Raw genomic sequence first — 15,075 nt, 5'->3', positions numbered from 1 at the left:
CATATCTGCATTCAGAATGTATCTTCACCATAACCCAGAGATCTATAGTTGGCACTTGAGACTAACCAACTCTACTTTATAAGAGTATACCTTTTTTACTCCTGTACATTTCACCCAATTTAGTATTGACTATCTGTTTGTTTCCGAACCTCTATCACAACACATTTCATATGTAGAAATTTGTCCTATTTTGATATCTAATTATGCTCCCATCACATTGCATTATACCTTCTTCCTGTTGGTGTTGGTAAAAGTAACAAATGTGGAGATTCAGTAATGCTCTTCTGCTTGATCCTGTTTTCATCCATAGGATTGAGGAATTTCTGATTAACTCTTTTTTAAATCAATGAAACACTAGAGGTCTCCCACACAGTGTGTTTGGGATTCTATCAAGGCTGCCTCCAGGGATTGTATTCTCTCTTTTGTCTCTCACAAGAAAAGACTTTCTTCTAGAAAATCACCCCAACTTATGAATTATATAAAAATTAGAACATATGTACTATACTTCCAATTTGAAAGTGTTGTTGGATGAAATGATCAAAGCCAAATAAGCTCTCAACGGAGGATGCTGCATCTTATCTTCTTAAGTCCAGTGCTAAATACTAGGGAGGTCAAAACAAAGCTGGAAAATATATCTTAAAATCAAGAAAGATTGCGTCAAAGTGGATTCTATTTTACGTGCCACTGGCACCATGGTCCACAAAAATGAAGTTATCTTAACTGAATTTGCTCATTACTACCAACATTTTTATACTCCTGACTCAGCCCCTTGCCAAGAAAACATTTTTCATTATTTATCTTCCATTACAGCAACTTCAAATAGTGAGATAGGTTTTTCACCTCTGGAGGTTGATATCACTCTTGGTGGCATCCGCATTGCCACCTAACACACTAGGAAATGTAAAGCTCCACGTCCTGATGGTTTTCCTATAGAAATTTATCTCCACTACTCTACATTTTTAATTCCCAAACTAAACCAACTTTTTATTTAGTTCACATCCTCTGGTACAATGGGAGGTTCTTTTCAAGATGCCCTGATATGTCTAATACCTAAAGAAAATAAAGACCCTAAACTTTGTAAAAACTATAGACCAATTTCCATTAGTTAACTCAGATTACATTTTTGCAAAGGTTCTGGCCCACAACTTGATCCTATACTCCCTAAACTCGTTGGGAGAGATCAATCAGGCTTTATTAAAGGCCGACTCATCTCTGAGAATACTAGATTATTTTTTAACATTCTCAGTAAATCCAAATCTTATAAACACTTGTTAGCCACTATGTCCTTGGATGCTGAAAAGTCATTTGACCGCATAAACTGGTCTTTTATTTTCACCTCTCTCTCTTTTAGTTTGGGTTTGGTCCAAAGGTTCTTCATTTAGTATCTCTTTTATATTCTTTTCCTAAAGCCTCCATTTAGTAAATGCTTTCACATCCTCACCTTTTTCTCTACACCAAGGCATCAGACAGGGTTGCCTTGGAATCCTTCTTATCTAAAATGCATCAAAATCCTAACATCCACGGGTTCAGATAGGGAGATAAACAGTTAAAACGTGCCATATATGCCTATGATATTCTTCATTTCATGTCTCAAACGCAAACTTCATTACCAGCTTTTCTGAGAGAAATCGCCAATTTTGCTTCTCTATCAGTCTACAAATTACACTCTGATAAATGTGAAATTCTACCACGTATTTGATTGTGTTTTCACTCAGACTTTATTTCCTTTCACTTTCATTGGATAAATATTCCCTGTATCAATTAACGAAATATATTATATCCTCTCAGCTTTCCTATGATAACGTATCTTCTAAAACGTAAACTGCCTAAGCAAATGGGAGGGGTTACTTTTAAAGAATTCTGATCTTATAACACTGCATTCTTTCTAAAACAGTCCCCCTTTATTATTTGTGAAAGTGAATCATTATCCTTGACTCTATGAGTGGATCTTGAGATATCTTTTATTCATCCCTTTGCTTTTAGCACATTTTTCCTGAAACTTCCTTCTATATCCCTCCCCATCCTCAAAACTTCTACGTCCTATATTCATATTGTATCTTCCAGATAGGGATCAATCATACCAAATGTGTTTAATCATCTGTGATTTACATAGTACTTCCACAGTTTTCTCCCACTAACTTATCTGAGAATACTATTCCTTAAATAGCAACAGTCTTTTTGTTCTCCCCTTCCTCATTACATATTTATAATATCACTACCACTTCTCCAGATAGCTGTGATAAGATGGCAGATGACCTACAACGTGAGAGAGATTTAGGTTTCTCTTTTCCCATTTCTTTATGGAATAATATTTGGCAACAAATACAAAAGACCTCTATCACAGTCAATACCACTCAAACTGTATTTTTTATTTACATGACCCCACTTGCTTTACATAAGATGAAATCATGTAACCCTACCTCTTATTGGTCATGTAATATCAATTTCTCTGACCTAAAACATATGCAGTTTGAATTTCCTCCCAATTTTCAATTTTGGATGAATGTGTGGAAACAGAAACACACCATTTTTCATTCTCACATACCCTTGAATTTAAAAACAAATACTTTTAGGGGGTCTATCTGATGATTGGTCATTTTTTCAGTAAGGGTTCATATTCTAGATTTATTAATTGCAGTTGCCTTCCAACACATCACTAAATCCTAGCAGGACTCCTCTAACATCTCATATAAATCATGGTGGTATGGTATTTGGTATACCATAGACTTGACAGAGTACATGTCAACCCTGTTTCCCTTGCAATTTAAGAGATACTCTCTGGTCTTTAGTGACAATTTTCCTAAACCCTCCTGTTCAATCTGTTAATTTACATACACAACAAATTGAGGAAGCACCCAAACCCCTTTATTTTGTATCACTGTCAATTTCACTGCAAGTATATGCATACTCTTATTATTCAACAGGTTTATATATAATAAGCAATGACATTTATTTGTGTAATAATATTTACAACATTCCTGTGTAAACATTCATTTTCTGTTTCTTTCCCCTTTTTCTTTCCTTATATTTTCTGTTTGTTTAAGCAATCTCTTGTTATAAGATGTTTATTAAGTGTAATAGTTTTATCTGATTAATGCTTCATGGTTATTTTATTATAAATATGTAAGAAATGCTATCTTTAAACTTTAAAATGACTATCAGCCATGTTGGAATGTCAAATTAAAAATGCCAACATGGCCGCTGGTACATCATGGCATATGTTCATGCATGTGCTCTGGTGGTCATATTGAAAGAGCTTCATGTGAACACAAGGATCACAAAACACATGTGTACTTATCTGCCGCCATTTTAATCTTCAATAGAAAGCCCATATCAAGATCAGTGCCCATGCATCCCCATGTGTGTTATGCACTTGGCCATTTTGGCATCAGCTTAAACGAATGAAATCAGGCAAAGCCAAAAGCTCCACCTTTTACTGTCAAAACAGATTAGCTTTGCTAATTCTTTTTTGGTTTTCTTTGGTGCAATGAGAAAGATGATCTTGCATTTGCATAAGCTTCTCCAATGACTTTACAAAAGTAAAGTCCTTTGAGTATCAGGCCCACTACTTAATGATTTGGAACTTTCCGTCCTATTTAAAGCGCATCTTCCTATTAGGCGATACAGCAAACAGATTACCCAATCTCAGTCTCTGCATTCTCTCTCGTTTCTAGCTTCTGGCATCTCCATCCAATTTTCATTGCTACTAAACTTGGCAGGGACCTGCAGAATGTTTGTTGAAGGGGGCTGTGTGGCTTCTGCCAATGCAAGAACCTGGGTGATCGTCCCACCTAATTTTTTTTCGTATTGTGAATGCGCCTGCCCGAACGGTACACAGCTGCAAGGCTGCGCTCATCTGTAGAGCGGAACTAAACTCGAATCACACAGAGCAAATCAGAAAATGTTGTTGTCTTTGCGATGCTCCTTCTTTATCTTAGAGCTCAAATGATGTCAGCATAAGGGGGTGTGACAGTAGAAGTTTACAATCCTGCAAATTATAACTATACAGAACGTTTAATTCTTTTGCAGTGTGGAATAGTTTTTACCACTTTAGGTTTCACAATGTCATGAGCAGACTCTATTGTGCAGGAGAGAATTATTTCGCAACATTAGATACTTCAGTAACATATATTTGGAAGCAGAGTATTTGGTATTTTGAAGGAATTTAGTAGACTTTTGCTCATCTCAAACCTGAGAACCTTACCCTGCTTAAGGCACATTACCATAGAGGTAACAAATGTGTCACTGCAATTTAAATATATTTATATCTTTACCTTTAGTAATGCACGCCCTCAGCAATCACTCTAACTGATCATTGACATGAAGAAACGATGGTCAGTGGACAGTGTTGACAGGTTAATCAATAGTTTTTGATCAAGTCCTACCATACTGTCTAGGTGAGTGCTGCTAATCCTTTTCTTATCTCTTGGTTCAGGAATAACGTTGCACCCACTGTGTGGACTGCAGGGTTCTCCTGTTGCTTGCTTTTGACTGTGGGAAGCAAGCATTTACTGGAAATGTATGCTGCCAGGGTTCACATGTGGCCATTATGCAAGAATTTACAAGCACTACCCTGACTATTTATGTTTTCTCAAAGACTGCAAGTGTATACAGAAGTAGACTCAATGGGCTGTCGTCTCAGTAGAAGGGCCCTCTACAAATCCGTTCATATGATTCTGTGAGATTCCAATGTTATATATCTCTTTCTAGACTTCTCCCTTTGGTAACGTGTCTCTCTTGCTCTGCCTGCCTGAACCTGTCCTCATGAGTGTGTTTCCCTGACTCACTCTGGTTGTCTGTCCTTACCAGCATGGATCTTCCTTCCTGATTCTCACTGCCCTCATTACTCCAAGATCACCAGACCACAAACAGCCCACAGTAGACTGCCCTGCAACCTACAGAACTGTTCATCGGGTACTGTTGCCTGTCATGCCACTCACCCTGTTTTTGTACGGCTCTAGAACAAGGCATATATAGCATGATATGTTCTTTCATCCAAACCTTTGACCCCTGTTAGTAGTACACACATTTTTTTGGGTAGCCAACCTTAGGCATTTTATCAGGTAGTTCTGTGTCAATGAAACAGTTAAAAACTCGAAAACATTTAAAATTCACATGATTTGTGATTTAATAGACATGCTATTTTTTAAGTTTAAAGTCAGAGTTATGTGGTTTGGGTGGTATTGAAGCCAGTTAGTTTATTTTTTGGTTGAATCCTTATAGGGAGAGTTGGTTAAAGCCATGCACCAAGCAAAGTCAGTCCCACATCTGTGCCAGAAAATTAATATTTTTTGTGTGTATGTAGGAGAGGTCATACCCATCAAAGGTAGAACCAATATCCCCTTCCACTTCTAGTCCTTCCCTGATCTGTTAGTGCATGTATTTTCTTACAGAAAAAAATAACTGGAGATTTTTCATAAATAATCTTTGTTGTTGGATAATTCTACCACACAAAATAATGTTTTATTCATTATTGCAAACTTTGTCAAGGTGAGGACGTTGGTAAATTCTAACTTTGCCAACATAATTTTTACTATGCACTTCCATGTTGCACTTTGTCTCTGAGCATTTTCTAACTTTCTCTATCCTCATGTGCACATTCATGGTGGCCATGGTTGTTGCGGACGATGTGCAAAGCAGTGATGTATCTTTGTAATGACCTATAAGGAGATGTGTTTACTATTGTGTAACATTCCCAGAATGTTGGATGTATAATTTCTTAGCTGTAATATTTACCTGCCACGGATGGAAGTCTGAGATGTTTGCACAGGTCCTTTGAATGAAATGCTCCCCATCTTGTAAACACATCCTCAGATTGTTTAAAGCTAGAGCAGTTGCATGTACAGCTTTGTAGATATTGTAGGTAATTCTAAAGTCCATTATTCTGTCCATTGGAAGATTTTCCAGTTTCTCAGCCCCTGTACATATTTTGGTCTTGTTGTCCTGTAACAGGAAATTTGTCTGGTCCAACCAGTGGCAGCTAAAGGCTTCCTCCCAGAACCTTTTCACAAAGATATCTCCTTGGGATGTAGCCGGGTGAATGCTGGTGAAATACTCTTGATAGCCCTTTATCTTTCCACTGTGGGTTGCAAATCCGATTGTGCCAGTAAGTATTTCAGAAAATTTATTGATGGAGAGAAGAGAATATGTTGACCATGCTTCACTGGCGATCCATATCTTGCCAGTTACATTCTGCTTCACCATCTCATCCAAGAGAGGAACCAGGTAAACAGTGGATGAGAAGATAACAATGGCCCTGGCTGCTGAGGTTTTGATAACTTGGACAATATGTAAAGCATTATCTTCAGCTTTGGTTAGGTGGATGTTTTCAATAAATGCCACACAAACGCCTGCCTTGATTAGCTCTTGCTGTACCAGTTGACTGCCCAGTTGACCATAGTCATCATCTCCAGCCAAAATCCCGACCCATGTCCATCCAAAGTACATCACTAATTGGGCCAGCCCAAGGGATTGGACGTCATCGCTGGGGATGGTGCGGAAAAAGGAAGGAAATTGGTTCCGGTCACTCAGGAGTGGACTTGTTGAAAAATAACTGATCTTTTGGAAAACAGAAACAAAAACATATTAACACATTGGAGTTTCAAAAGTACATTTGCTCAAATGGTCAGCTAAGTGACGTCTGTATCCCAGATCCCCACCCACTCTGGAATACTTGTTTAAACATGGCTGCCTGTCACCTTCCCTTTCTCAGTAAACTGATATTGCTGTATTATTTGGGATTGTTTATTATTAACACAATTGTGCATAACTTTATATTTAATATTTAGATGGCAAATTAAATTAAGGATTTATCTCCTGCTGGAATCACGGGTTAATAGTAACTGACAGCAGCAAACAGACAAAGCACAAACAAGAGAGAGGCCTCACATCTTCAACTTCTTTGGTTGGGGTTACTGGCTCTAAAGGAGACACATCTTCTGATTGGGACATATCTGTCAGTCAGTCTCCAATTTCCATATATGTACTGACCCTAAAGTTTCAGCATTTGGTACACAGGTGGACTTCAGAATGAATATCTGCAGCAAAGAGGAGGCATTGTACAAGGAACAGTACTGGGTGTAGCTGTGGCTGCATGTTTAAATATCAATGACAGAAACATTGTGCTACCAAATATCATTGATCAAAATATTGTGAACATAGAGAGTATAGGTAACGCTAGATTTACTCTACTTAATTCCACATCTCTCTCTCTCTATATATATACGGATAGTAGCAATTTCACACCAAATTCCTTATAATCTGGCTTTTTAGGATCTCGTAGCAGGCCGGGATAATACCATGGGCCCGTTATGAGAGTAGCGGGGGAGTGGTAACATAAATTTCAAGAGAATTTTATCATCTCAGGATTGTCGTTAATCCATATAACATCTATAATGGATACCGTTTACAACAAATTCCTTGTTGTAAACAATACGTGATTGATCCCTACCAGGATATTAATTCATATTACTGAAATAGATCGGAATAGAAATTATTTGCACACAATTATATATTTATTTATTCATTTTATTTTATTTTTTGCACCAACACTAGCACTTTATGGTTCAATTTGCACTACATTGTCCAAACTCATACTGCTGCCGACTGCAAAGATGGAACATAGAAAAAATAGACTCAGCATTAGGGATTTAACCCGTAAATTGTAGCTCATAGGCTTATTTTTCAAGCGAGGCAATACAATACCAAAAAAACGCATTTCTCATGAATAATGAATGGACCCAAAATGTTTATAATGCATTTGTGATTTTATGGTCTCAATATAAGATTTTCACAGATCCATTCATATATGTACAAATTTCGAAATATGTCATATTTTTTATCTGAGAAAAAATATATTTTGATGTATTGAGAATCAATCCTGAATGAAAGCAGGATTTGCAATGCTTTTAGTCTGTCTTCCATGTTCAGTAATGTAAGGCACACGTGATGAGTTACTTGTTATGGCACTGGCACTTTAAATATCGCGTTGTTCAAACCTACCACTGTCATGTGACAAGGCTCAAGGGAGCCGAAACGTGTAATGGCGACTGGTGAGGAACATTAAAATTTCACCGTAAGCACCAAGTTTGGGTCTGTGTCCGTCTTTGAAGGGAACTCTGCCACGTCCGGAAAAATGTGCTATATATATATATATCTTTATATGTTAAAACAGCCTCCATTTTACCAAAGGCCCCCGACCCTGCAGGGCGGGCTCTGTAAACAGGAACGGAGAATCCTGTTGTAATGGGTTTTACCAGGAATGAACTTTCAGAGCCCAACTCCGACTTAAATCCAAACTCGACCTTTATTTGTTTGCGCTGCAGCATTTAAACTACTCTTCGCTTCCTTAAATGTTTCAGCATTATCACAGCCTTGTTCACAGGTGAGTGGTTTTGTATACTCCCAGTGGTCACATGCCCCATAGTATTCACTACGCGCCCCAGAATGCACCATATTTACAAATTTTCACAACGTGACATTCTGCTTAGTTTTATATTGCTTAATAGCGTGTTTCTGCAATGTCACGAAAAGTAATGACATTTCTTGGGGTGCACACTGTTAAATTCATTCATGCTGCAAAGTGCCTCCATATGCTGCGTGCTGTAAATTAATATGGATTGCAGAGTTGCCAGAGGGAGGGCATCACCTCTCTCATCTTCCTTTCTCAACGCTACTCACCAAATAGCCACGGAAATCCTTCTGGCTGGGGTGGTCATAAAAGCGGGCCATGCCTTTTCCATTAAATGTAAAAACATCCTCCATTTTACCAAAGGCCCCCGACCCTGCAGGGCGGGCTCTGTAAACAGGAACGGAGAATCCTGTTGTAATGGGTTTCACCAGGAAAGAACTTTCAGAGCGTGAATGGGGGTGTGCAGTGGGTGTTGCGGTGGGCGTTGCACCGCAACAAACATTGAATTCGATGCTGCCACCTATTATCAAGGGTGGCGATAATAGGTGGCAGCGCCGAACTTAAGACCAGGAAAATCCTGGTTTTAAGATGGCGAAAGAGGAGAAATGCTTTATTTCTCCTCTTTTTTGCTTTTTCCATGTGTGCTGCCTTGTGCAGCACACATGGAAAAAGCAAAATGCCATGGTTTGTTTATGTATAGGAAGGTGTCCCTTCCTGTACATAAACAAACCTTTTTTTAAAATGCCATTTTGTAACTTATATGTGTGCTGCATAAAGCAGCACACATGTAAGTTACAAACTGGCATTTTAGGTTTGTTTATGTGCAGGAAGGGACACCTTTCTGTACATAAACAAACCTCCCTGCTCGCAGACACCCTTGCTCTCTGGTGCAAGGGTGCCTGCGTTGGCGCTAAGTTGTAAAACTTAGCCTTATCGCAGGGGGAAACGCGAGGCTGCACCATAATATGATGCAGCCTTGCATTTCCGAAGTGGCAGAGAGAGGCGTTAAGCCAAGAAGGCTAATGCCTCTTTCCGCAACTTCCTTGCTAATATGCCCCATAGTGCCAATGCAGGCACCCTTGCACCATAGTGCAAAGGTGTCTGCGTGCAGGGGAGGATTGTTCATGTGTAGGAAGGTGTCCCTTACTGCACATAAACAATCCTAGAAATGCCGTTCTGTCATTTTCATGAGTGCTGCTTCAGTGGCATTTTTTTTAAAGGTTTGTTTATGTACAGGAAGGGACACCTTCCTGTACATAAAGAAACCATGGCATTTTGCTTTTTCCATGTGTGCTGCATAAGGCGAGGAGAAATAATGCATTTCTCCTCGTTTTGCAAACTTAAGACCAGGATTTACCTGATCTTAATTTTGGCGCTGCCTCCTATGTACGCTGCCCTTGTACATAGGGGGCAGCATCAAAATGAATGGGTTTTTGCGCTGGAACTCCCACTGCAATAACCCCTGCCCACTCCTTTCACGCTAACCATACACACATCACATCACACATAGAAGAAGGAAGTAACAAGGAGAAATAAAGGTATTTCTCCTTGTTACGCCTCTCCTGGGAAGGCTTATCTTTTTGGCATATTCCCAGATTTAAAAGTTCTGGTAAATATGGGAATGCTTCAAAAACCATGGGAATTTTGTGGGGACACCCACACAACACCCATGGAACACCTCCCTAGTGTAGAGTAAGACACCATAGTGATTTTACTCAAGATGTATGTCACTCAGGGCCACGCAAGGTGACCTTACTTGGATTCATAAATCTCATTTTTGAGTTGCGTCGCTCTTGCACCATGTTGTGTGGTGCAAGAGTGACAAAACTGTGGTCATAATTATGGTCCCTAGTCATTTGGCTGCTCTCAACCAGTGGGAGACCGTGGCTTCCTGCATTTTGTGCCTCTCATAAGTGGCTAACCGGTACAGTGTGTAGAAGGACACATTGAGCTTTAGAGTTGAACATCGTCCTGATGGCACTATCAAAGGACTTAGAATCTCTTTTCATTATACCTGAATGCCTGCACATTTCCACCATATGTACATCAACTCCATTTCCTCTCTATACCTCCAACACTGATTTAAATATATTTGCTGCAATCTTTGAGGTAGCATCACATCCTAGCCTTGTATTAGGTTTCCATGTGTTGTAAGCACCTGAAACACTTAGAGAGAGTTTTCTAGCTATTTGCCTAGTGCATCTCAGGAATCTCTTTGCCTAATTCCAAATCCCATTGTGCTTAGTATTTACACTTATGCTCCCTGAAATTATTCTCTAAAGGGTGAGTTGTGAGAATAGCCTCTTTGTGGATTCAAACCTTCCCAGATATTTTGCCAATGGGGTGAGTTGTCCCATGGCTGGCATTACCTAGCATCTAAGATGGGCATATTGAAGTCTGTCAGGTTCTGTAACTTTAAAGTTGTTCTTACATTCTATAAAGTGTTAAGCGGTCACCCATTTTCAATTTCTCAAACCTGTGCCAAGATCCTAAACATGTGTGTTTTGGTGATTGTGTGTGTTTCTCAAACTTGTCCCATGATCCTAACCATCTGTGTTTATGTATATCGGTGTGTAGGGTGAAGGAAATGTAGAAGCCCTCTCCTTGATTACTAATGTGTCCCGCGTTTCAAGAGAGGTTCACATCATCTCTAAAAAGCACTGATTCTTGGGGCGATCATCTTTATATAGCCAGGAAGAGTCCTATGAGCATCAGCCTGCCCAAGCTGTCTCCATATGGAGCCAATGTTTCTTTCATTCTCCAACCAACCACTTGGCATTGGAACTTAAACGGGCTGCTAGTAATATTTTCAAAATATTCAGGCATGCAAGGCTGCCTTTTGCTTGTGGGGCTATAACTACTTCTTGGCTACCTTGGCCATTTCTCCTATCCTGATGAATAAATATATTAGTTTGGTTTTGTAGGGCTTTTAATTGAGATACAATTTAAGTAGGCATGAAAATATCTTGGGGCTCATTTATGAGTCCTTGCGTCACTTTTGCGCCGCCGGTGCGTCACTTTTTGTGACGCATCAGCGGCGTAAAAACTGGACCTTGTTGCACCATATTTACAAAGTGACGCATCTAGGTAGATGCGTCACTTTGTAAACCCCTGCGCTACATTATACCTGCGTCAGGTATAATGTATGCAGGGTGGGCGTTCCCATGTAAGTAAGCATCGTAGAAGTAACGCAGCGAAATCTACGAGATTTCACTGCACCACTTCTAGGGTGCAAATGCGTCAATATCTTGTGCCTGCCTCACAGCAGGCGTAAGACTGAGGCAGGCCCTTTCACATGGGGCTTGCCCCATGTGAAAGGACACATTGCTGGAGTTGCGTCACTTTTGTGACACACTCCAGCAATGCGTCACTTTTGCGCCTACAGATACGTCAGAAATACTGACGTATCTGTGACTCCTTGCGACATGATGCGTCATACTGTAAATATGACGCATCATTGGAGTCGCAGGGAGGGCGCAGTGAAAAGTGACGCATCACTGTTTTCACGCAGTGATGCATCACTTTTCATAAATGAGGCCCCTTAATTTTAATAACATTATTATGCATCAACAACAATATGAAATACCTGGCTAGGCCTGCCCCAATCTGACATTTTTGTGTGGCCCAGCTTATTCTTGCCCATTCTTTCACTGAATTTGTGATATTGAAACCCACGTATTTCATCAAATATTTGGCTTATTTAAATGGGTATTGCAAATTCAAGTCCTGCTAACCACTCCAGTGGGAAACATATGTTGAAGAGTTCAGATTTTTCTTTGTTATGTTATGTTGATATGTATGGCATAGCTTATCACCTGTGAGGGTATCCAGCTGCTAGAGCAGAATGTAGACCTGGGTGGTGCTCTTAGTTGATCAGCCAGATCTTACGTTTTTTGTGAAAATTGAGAAGTGAAGTATCAGAACTGATGTATTGAGGAAGGTGATTCACGAGCCTGTGGGTAATCTTTCTGCATTGACTTGCTTTAATACAACAATACCATAGGGCCAGAGGGAGAGTCAGACTTCTTATCAAGTCTCTTGCTTATTGTTCACAGTACTGTTGAGGTGATGGAGGCTGTCAGGAAGATTAAGTGAGCTATTGCCCAGAGTCACACAATGCTGAGCTGATCTGCTGCCGGCACCGGGGATCAAACCTTGAGCCCCATGCTCCGAATTCAGCCGCTCTGGCGACTGCACCACACCTTCCCCACTCCAGCTTGTCCACTGCGTTCCCCAATCTTATTTCATTTGGAATGGGAATAGTAAATGTGTATATGTATATGTATATATATATATATATATATATATATATATATATATATATATATATATATATATATATATAAATATATATATATAGAACACAGTAGCACAGCCAGTTTTCACATAATCCTTATTCTTTTAAGTTTACATTACCATTGGGTGCGGACATGAGACCAACGCTTTTCAGCCGTAGCCTTCAACAGGGTCATAAGTGTTTTACATGTGCAGAGGATATTTTTTTAAGGGAAAATCCTCTTAACTCCACCACTATTAAAAACAATGACTGGACTGTTGCCTTATTTACAGTTGTGACACAATCTCTCTACCATGTTGTTTGTGATACATTTCTGGAGAATTCCCACAACCTACTGCACAATTAATTGAACATACAGTTATTTACAGATTGATGTTCTGGTTTTTTTCTCGAATGTTTTCTTTTTTCATGCTTTTTATACAATTTGGGTGTAGTACCTGTTTTAAACTAACGAAGAGAGAGATGTTTGAACAAAGGGGAGAATAGTTTGACCCAAAGGATGAGAGCAGGATTAGGATTATGAAAAGGGAATTATTAAAAGAAAAGAAGACCATAATAAATTAGAGACATTGTTGCCAAATGTATGCTTTTACATTGTAAGGTGCCATGCCAGTATGCATCCATCAATATTATTAAACAGTAAGAATGACTTTCTCAGAACAACATATGTCTCTATTTCCATGTCATCAATTATTATGTCACCATAAACTCTTCTCAAATTGTAAACAAGTCTGCTCATATATACAAAGAGTGACAGACAGAACTGTACCTAACAAGGTTCTGTTAATAAAGTGCAATTCAATTGTAAACAATTTCACTCTTCTGTGCAAAATCACATGTAATACTCTCTCTCAAAGAACAATCCTTTGTACAAAGTTTGCCTGAATTGTTGATCGTAATAAGCACAAGCCAAATAGTTTTAAATATGTTTCCATTATAAACAGATTATTATTCTAAATAGAACAGCAATCCTCTGTGCAAATATGCATACAGTACTTAACTCTTATTATTTTCCCTATCAATCTAATGATTTACCTCAAGATCAAAAAGAACCATAAAAAGGAGAGAGAAAAAGAAGACAGATGCATGTGGTATAATTATTCTTCTCATTTTCCACCTACCCATTCCAAGTACTTTATAAGGAAATCCAATGCAGTGTATTTCCTCATGTTGTATATCTTACTCATTCTTAAAGTACAAACAAAAATGTAAACAATATTTAGACCCAAATAAATTCCTATATTGAGACATTTAGCTAATGTCTTCACATCTACTTTTCTCTTATGTAAACAGTTATAATCAATCACCACTGGGCTATACTTTAAGTACCAGTAATTAATCTCACCGTGTTTTGAAACTCCAGTCTCAAAGACATTTTTTTTCATACACATACATTTCCGGTATTGTATTGTACTTCCCACAACACAAAAATTATAGAAAATAGAGGAACCCTTTCGATAGGACATAAGAATTCTTATAAAATGTGCAATTCTGCATCAGCATTTAGTTCATGGTGGATTTCCGTGTTCATCAATGTTATCATTTTAGATTCTTCCTGCTGCCTTTGCGGACACAGTTATCCTTGCTCTTTTATTAAAGGAGGTGGGCTGATTAAGGACGCTGTGCTGCCCTGTCAACTTGCTCCTGTATCGGTGCTTAACGCTACAACACCCTGGGTGAGGGCTTCAGCCCCCAGGGTGCACCAGGCAATCTACAGCTGCCGCGAGTGAGGGGGAGGGAAGGCAATCGCGCTTAAAGTGCTTCCTCTCCACCCACGGCGTGGGAGGCGCGCGTGACAAAGCGCGGACGAAGCCCGGACCAAGGGAGGGCCCATCTGAGCCCGTCTGAGACTGGCAGAGACTGGACTGGGCCACCCCCCTAAAATCTAAGTTGCAAGTATATACCTGTAGTGTTATTTATCGTTGTGTTTGCCTTATATATTGTATTTTACTTAATATGAATAGACGGAAGGGGGGTTCAGGGGTTGTGGGTACTTTAGATGCGTTCCTTTCTAGGGCGGAATCTGCCTTGATCCATGAAATACAGCTTACCGAACGCCCATTATTGTTGGAGCCACTGCAACCCCTTGTTAGTCTTGTGTCCTCGACCCCCCCAGAGAGTATTGTTAGTACCATTGTTGCTCTATTTTGTAGCTCTATCACATCGCCTTCATTGTTACCAACAAATCCAAAAACCACCAATACGGGTAATGTATCACAAGTTCCAGCCTCCAGTATTCCCATGGTAAATACAAGAAGTCAAAAAATGAGACAGCCTCAATGTGGGGTACCACCCTCAAAGAAAAGGAAATTGCGGACCCCCCCAAGTCCACACAACAAGTAGCTAAACAAAAGTACACGGAAGGTGG

General features: G+C 39.5%; 1 protein-coding gene across 1 annotated transcript in view; it reads right to left on the bottom strand.

Moving 5' to 3' along the window:
• LOC146782752 (extracellular calcium-sensing receptor-like) overlaps positions 1-15,075 on the bottom strand; it is a 90,602-nt gene that overhangs the window by 61,529 nt on the left and 13,998 nt on the right. The window contains exon 3 of the mRNA XM_085637227.1: positions 5,737-6,558. Coding sequence (XP_085493353.1) covers positions 5,737-6,558 — 822 coding nt within the window. The remainder of the gene's footprint in view (positions 1-5,736; positions 6,559-15,075) is intronic.

This window comes from Triturus cristatus, chromosome 12, assembly GCF_964204655.1.
Source record: "Triturus cristatus chromosome 12, aTriCri1.1, whole genome shotgun sequence".
NCBI lineage: Eukaryota > Metazoa > Chordata > Amphibia > Caudata > Salamandridae > Triturus > Triturus cristatus.
The sequence above is the reverse complement of the archived record's forward strand: the minus strand, read 5'-3'. Positions and strand labels throughout refer to the sequence as shown.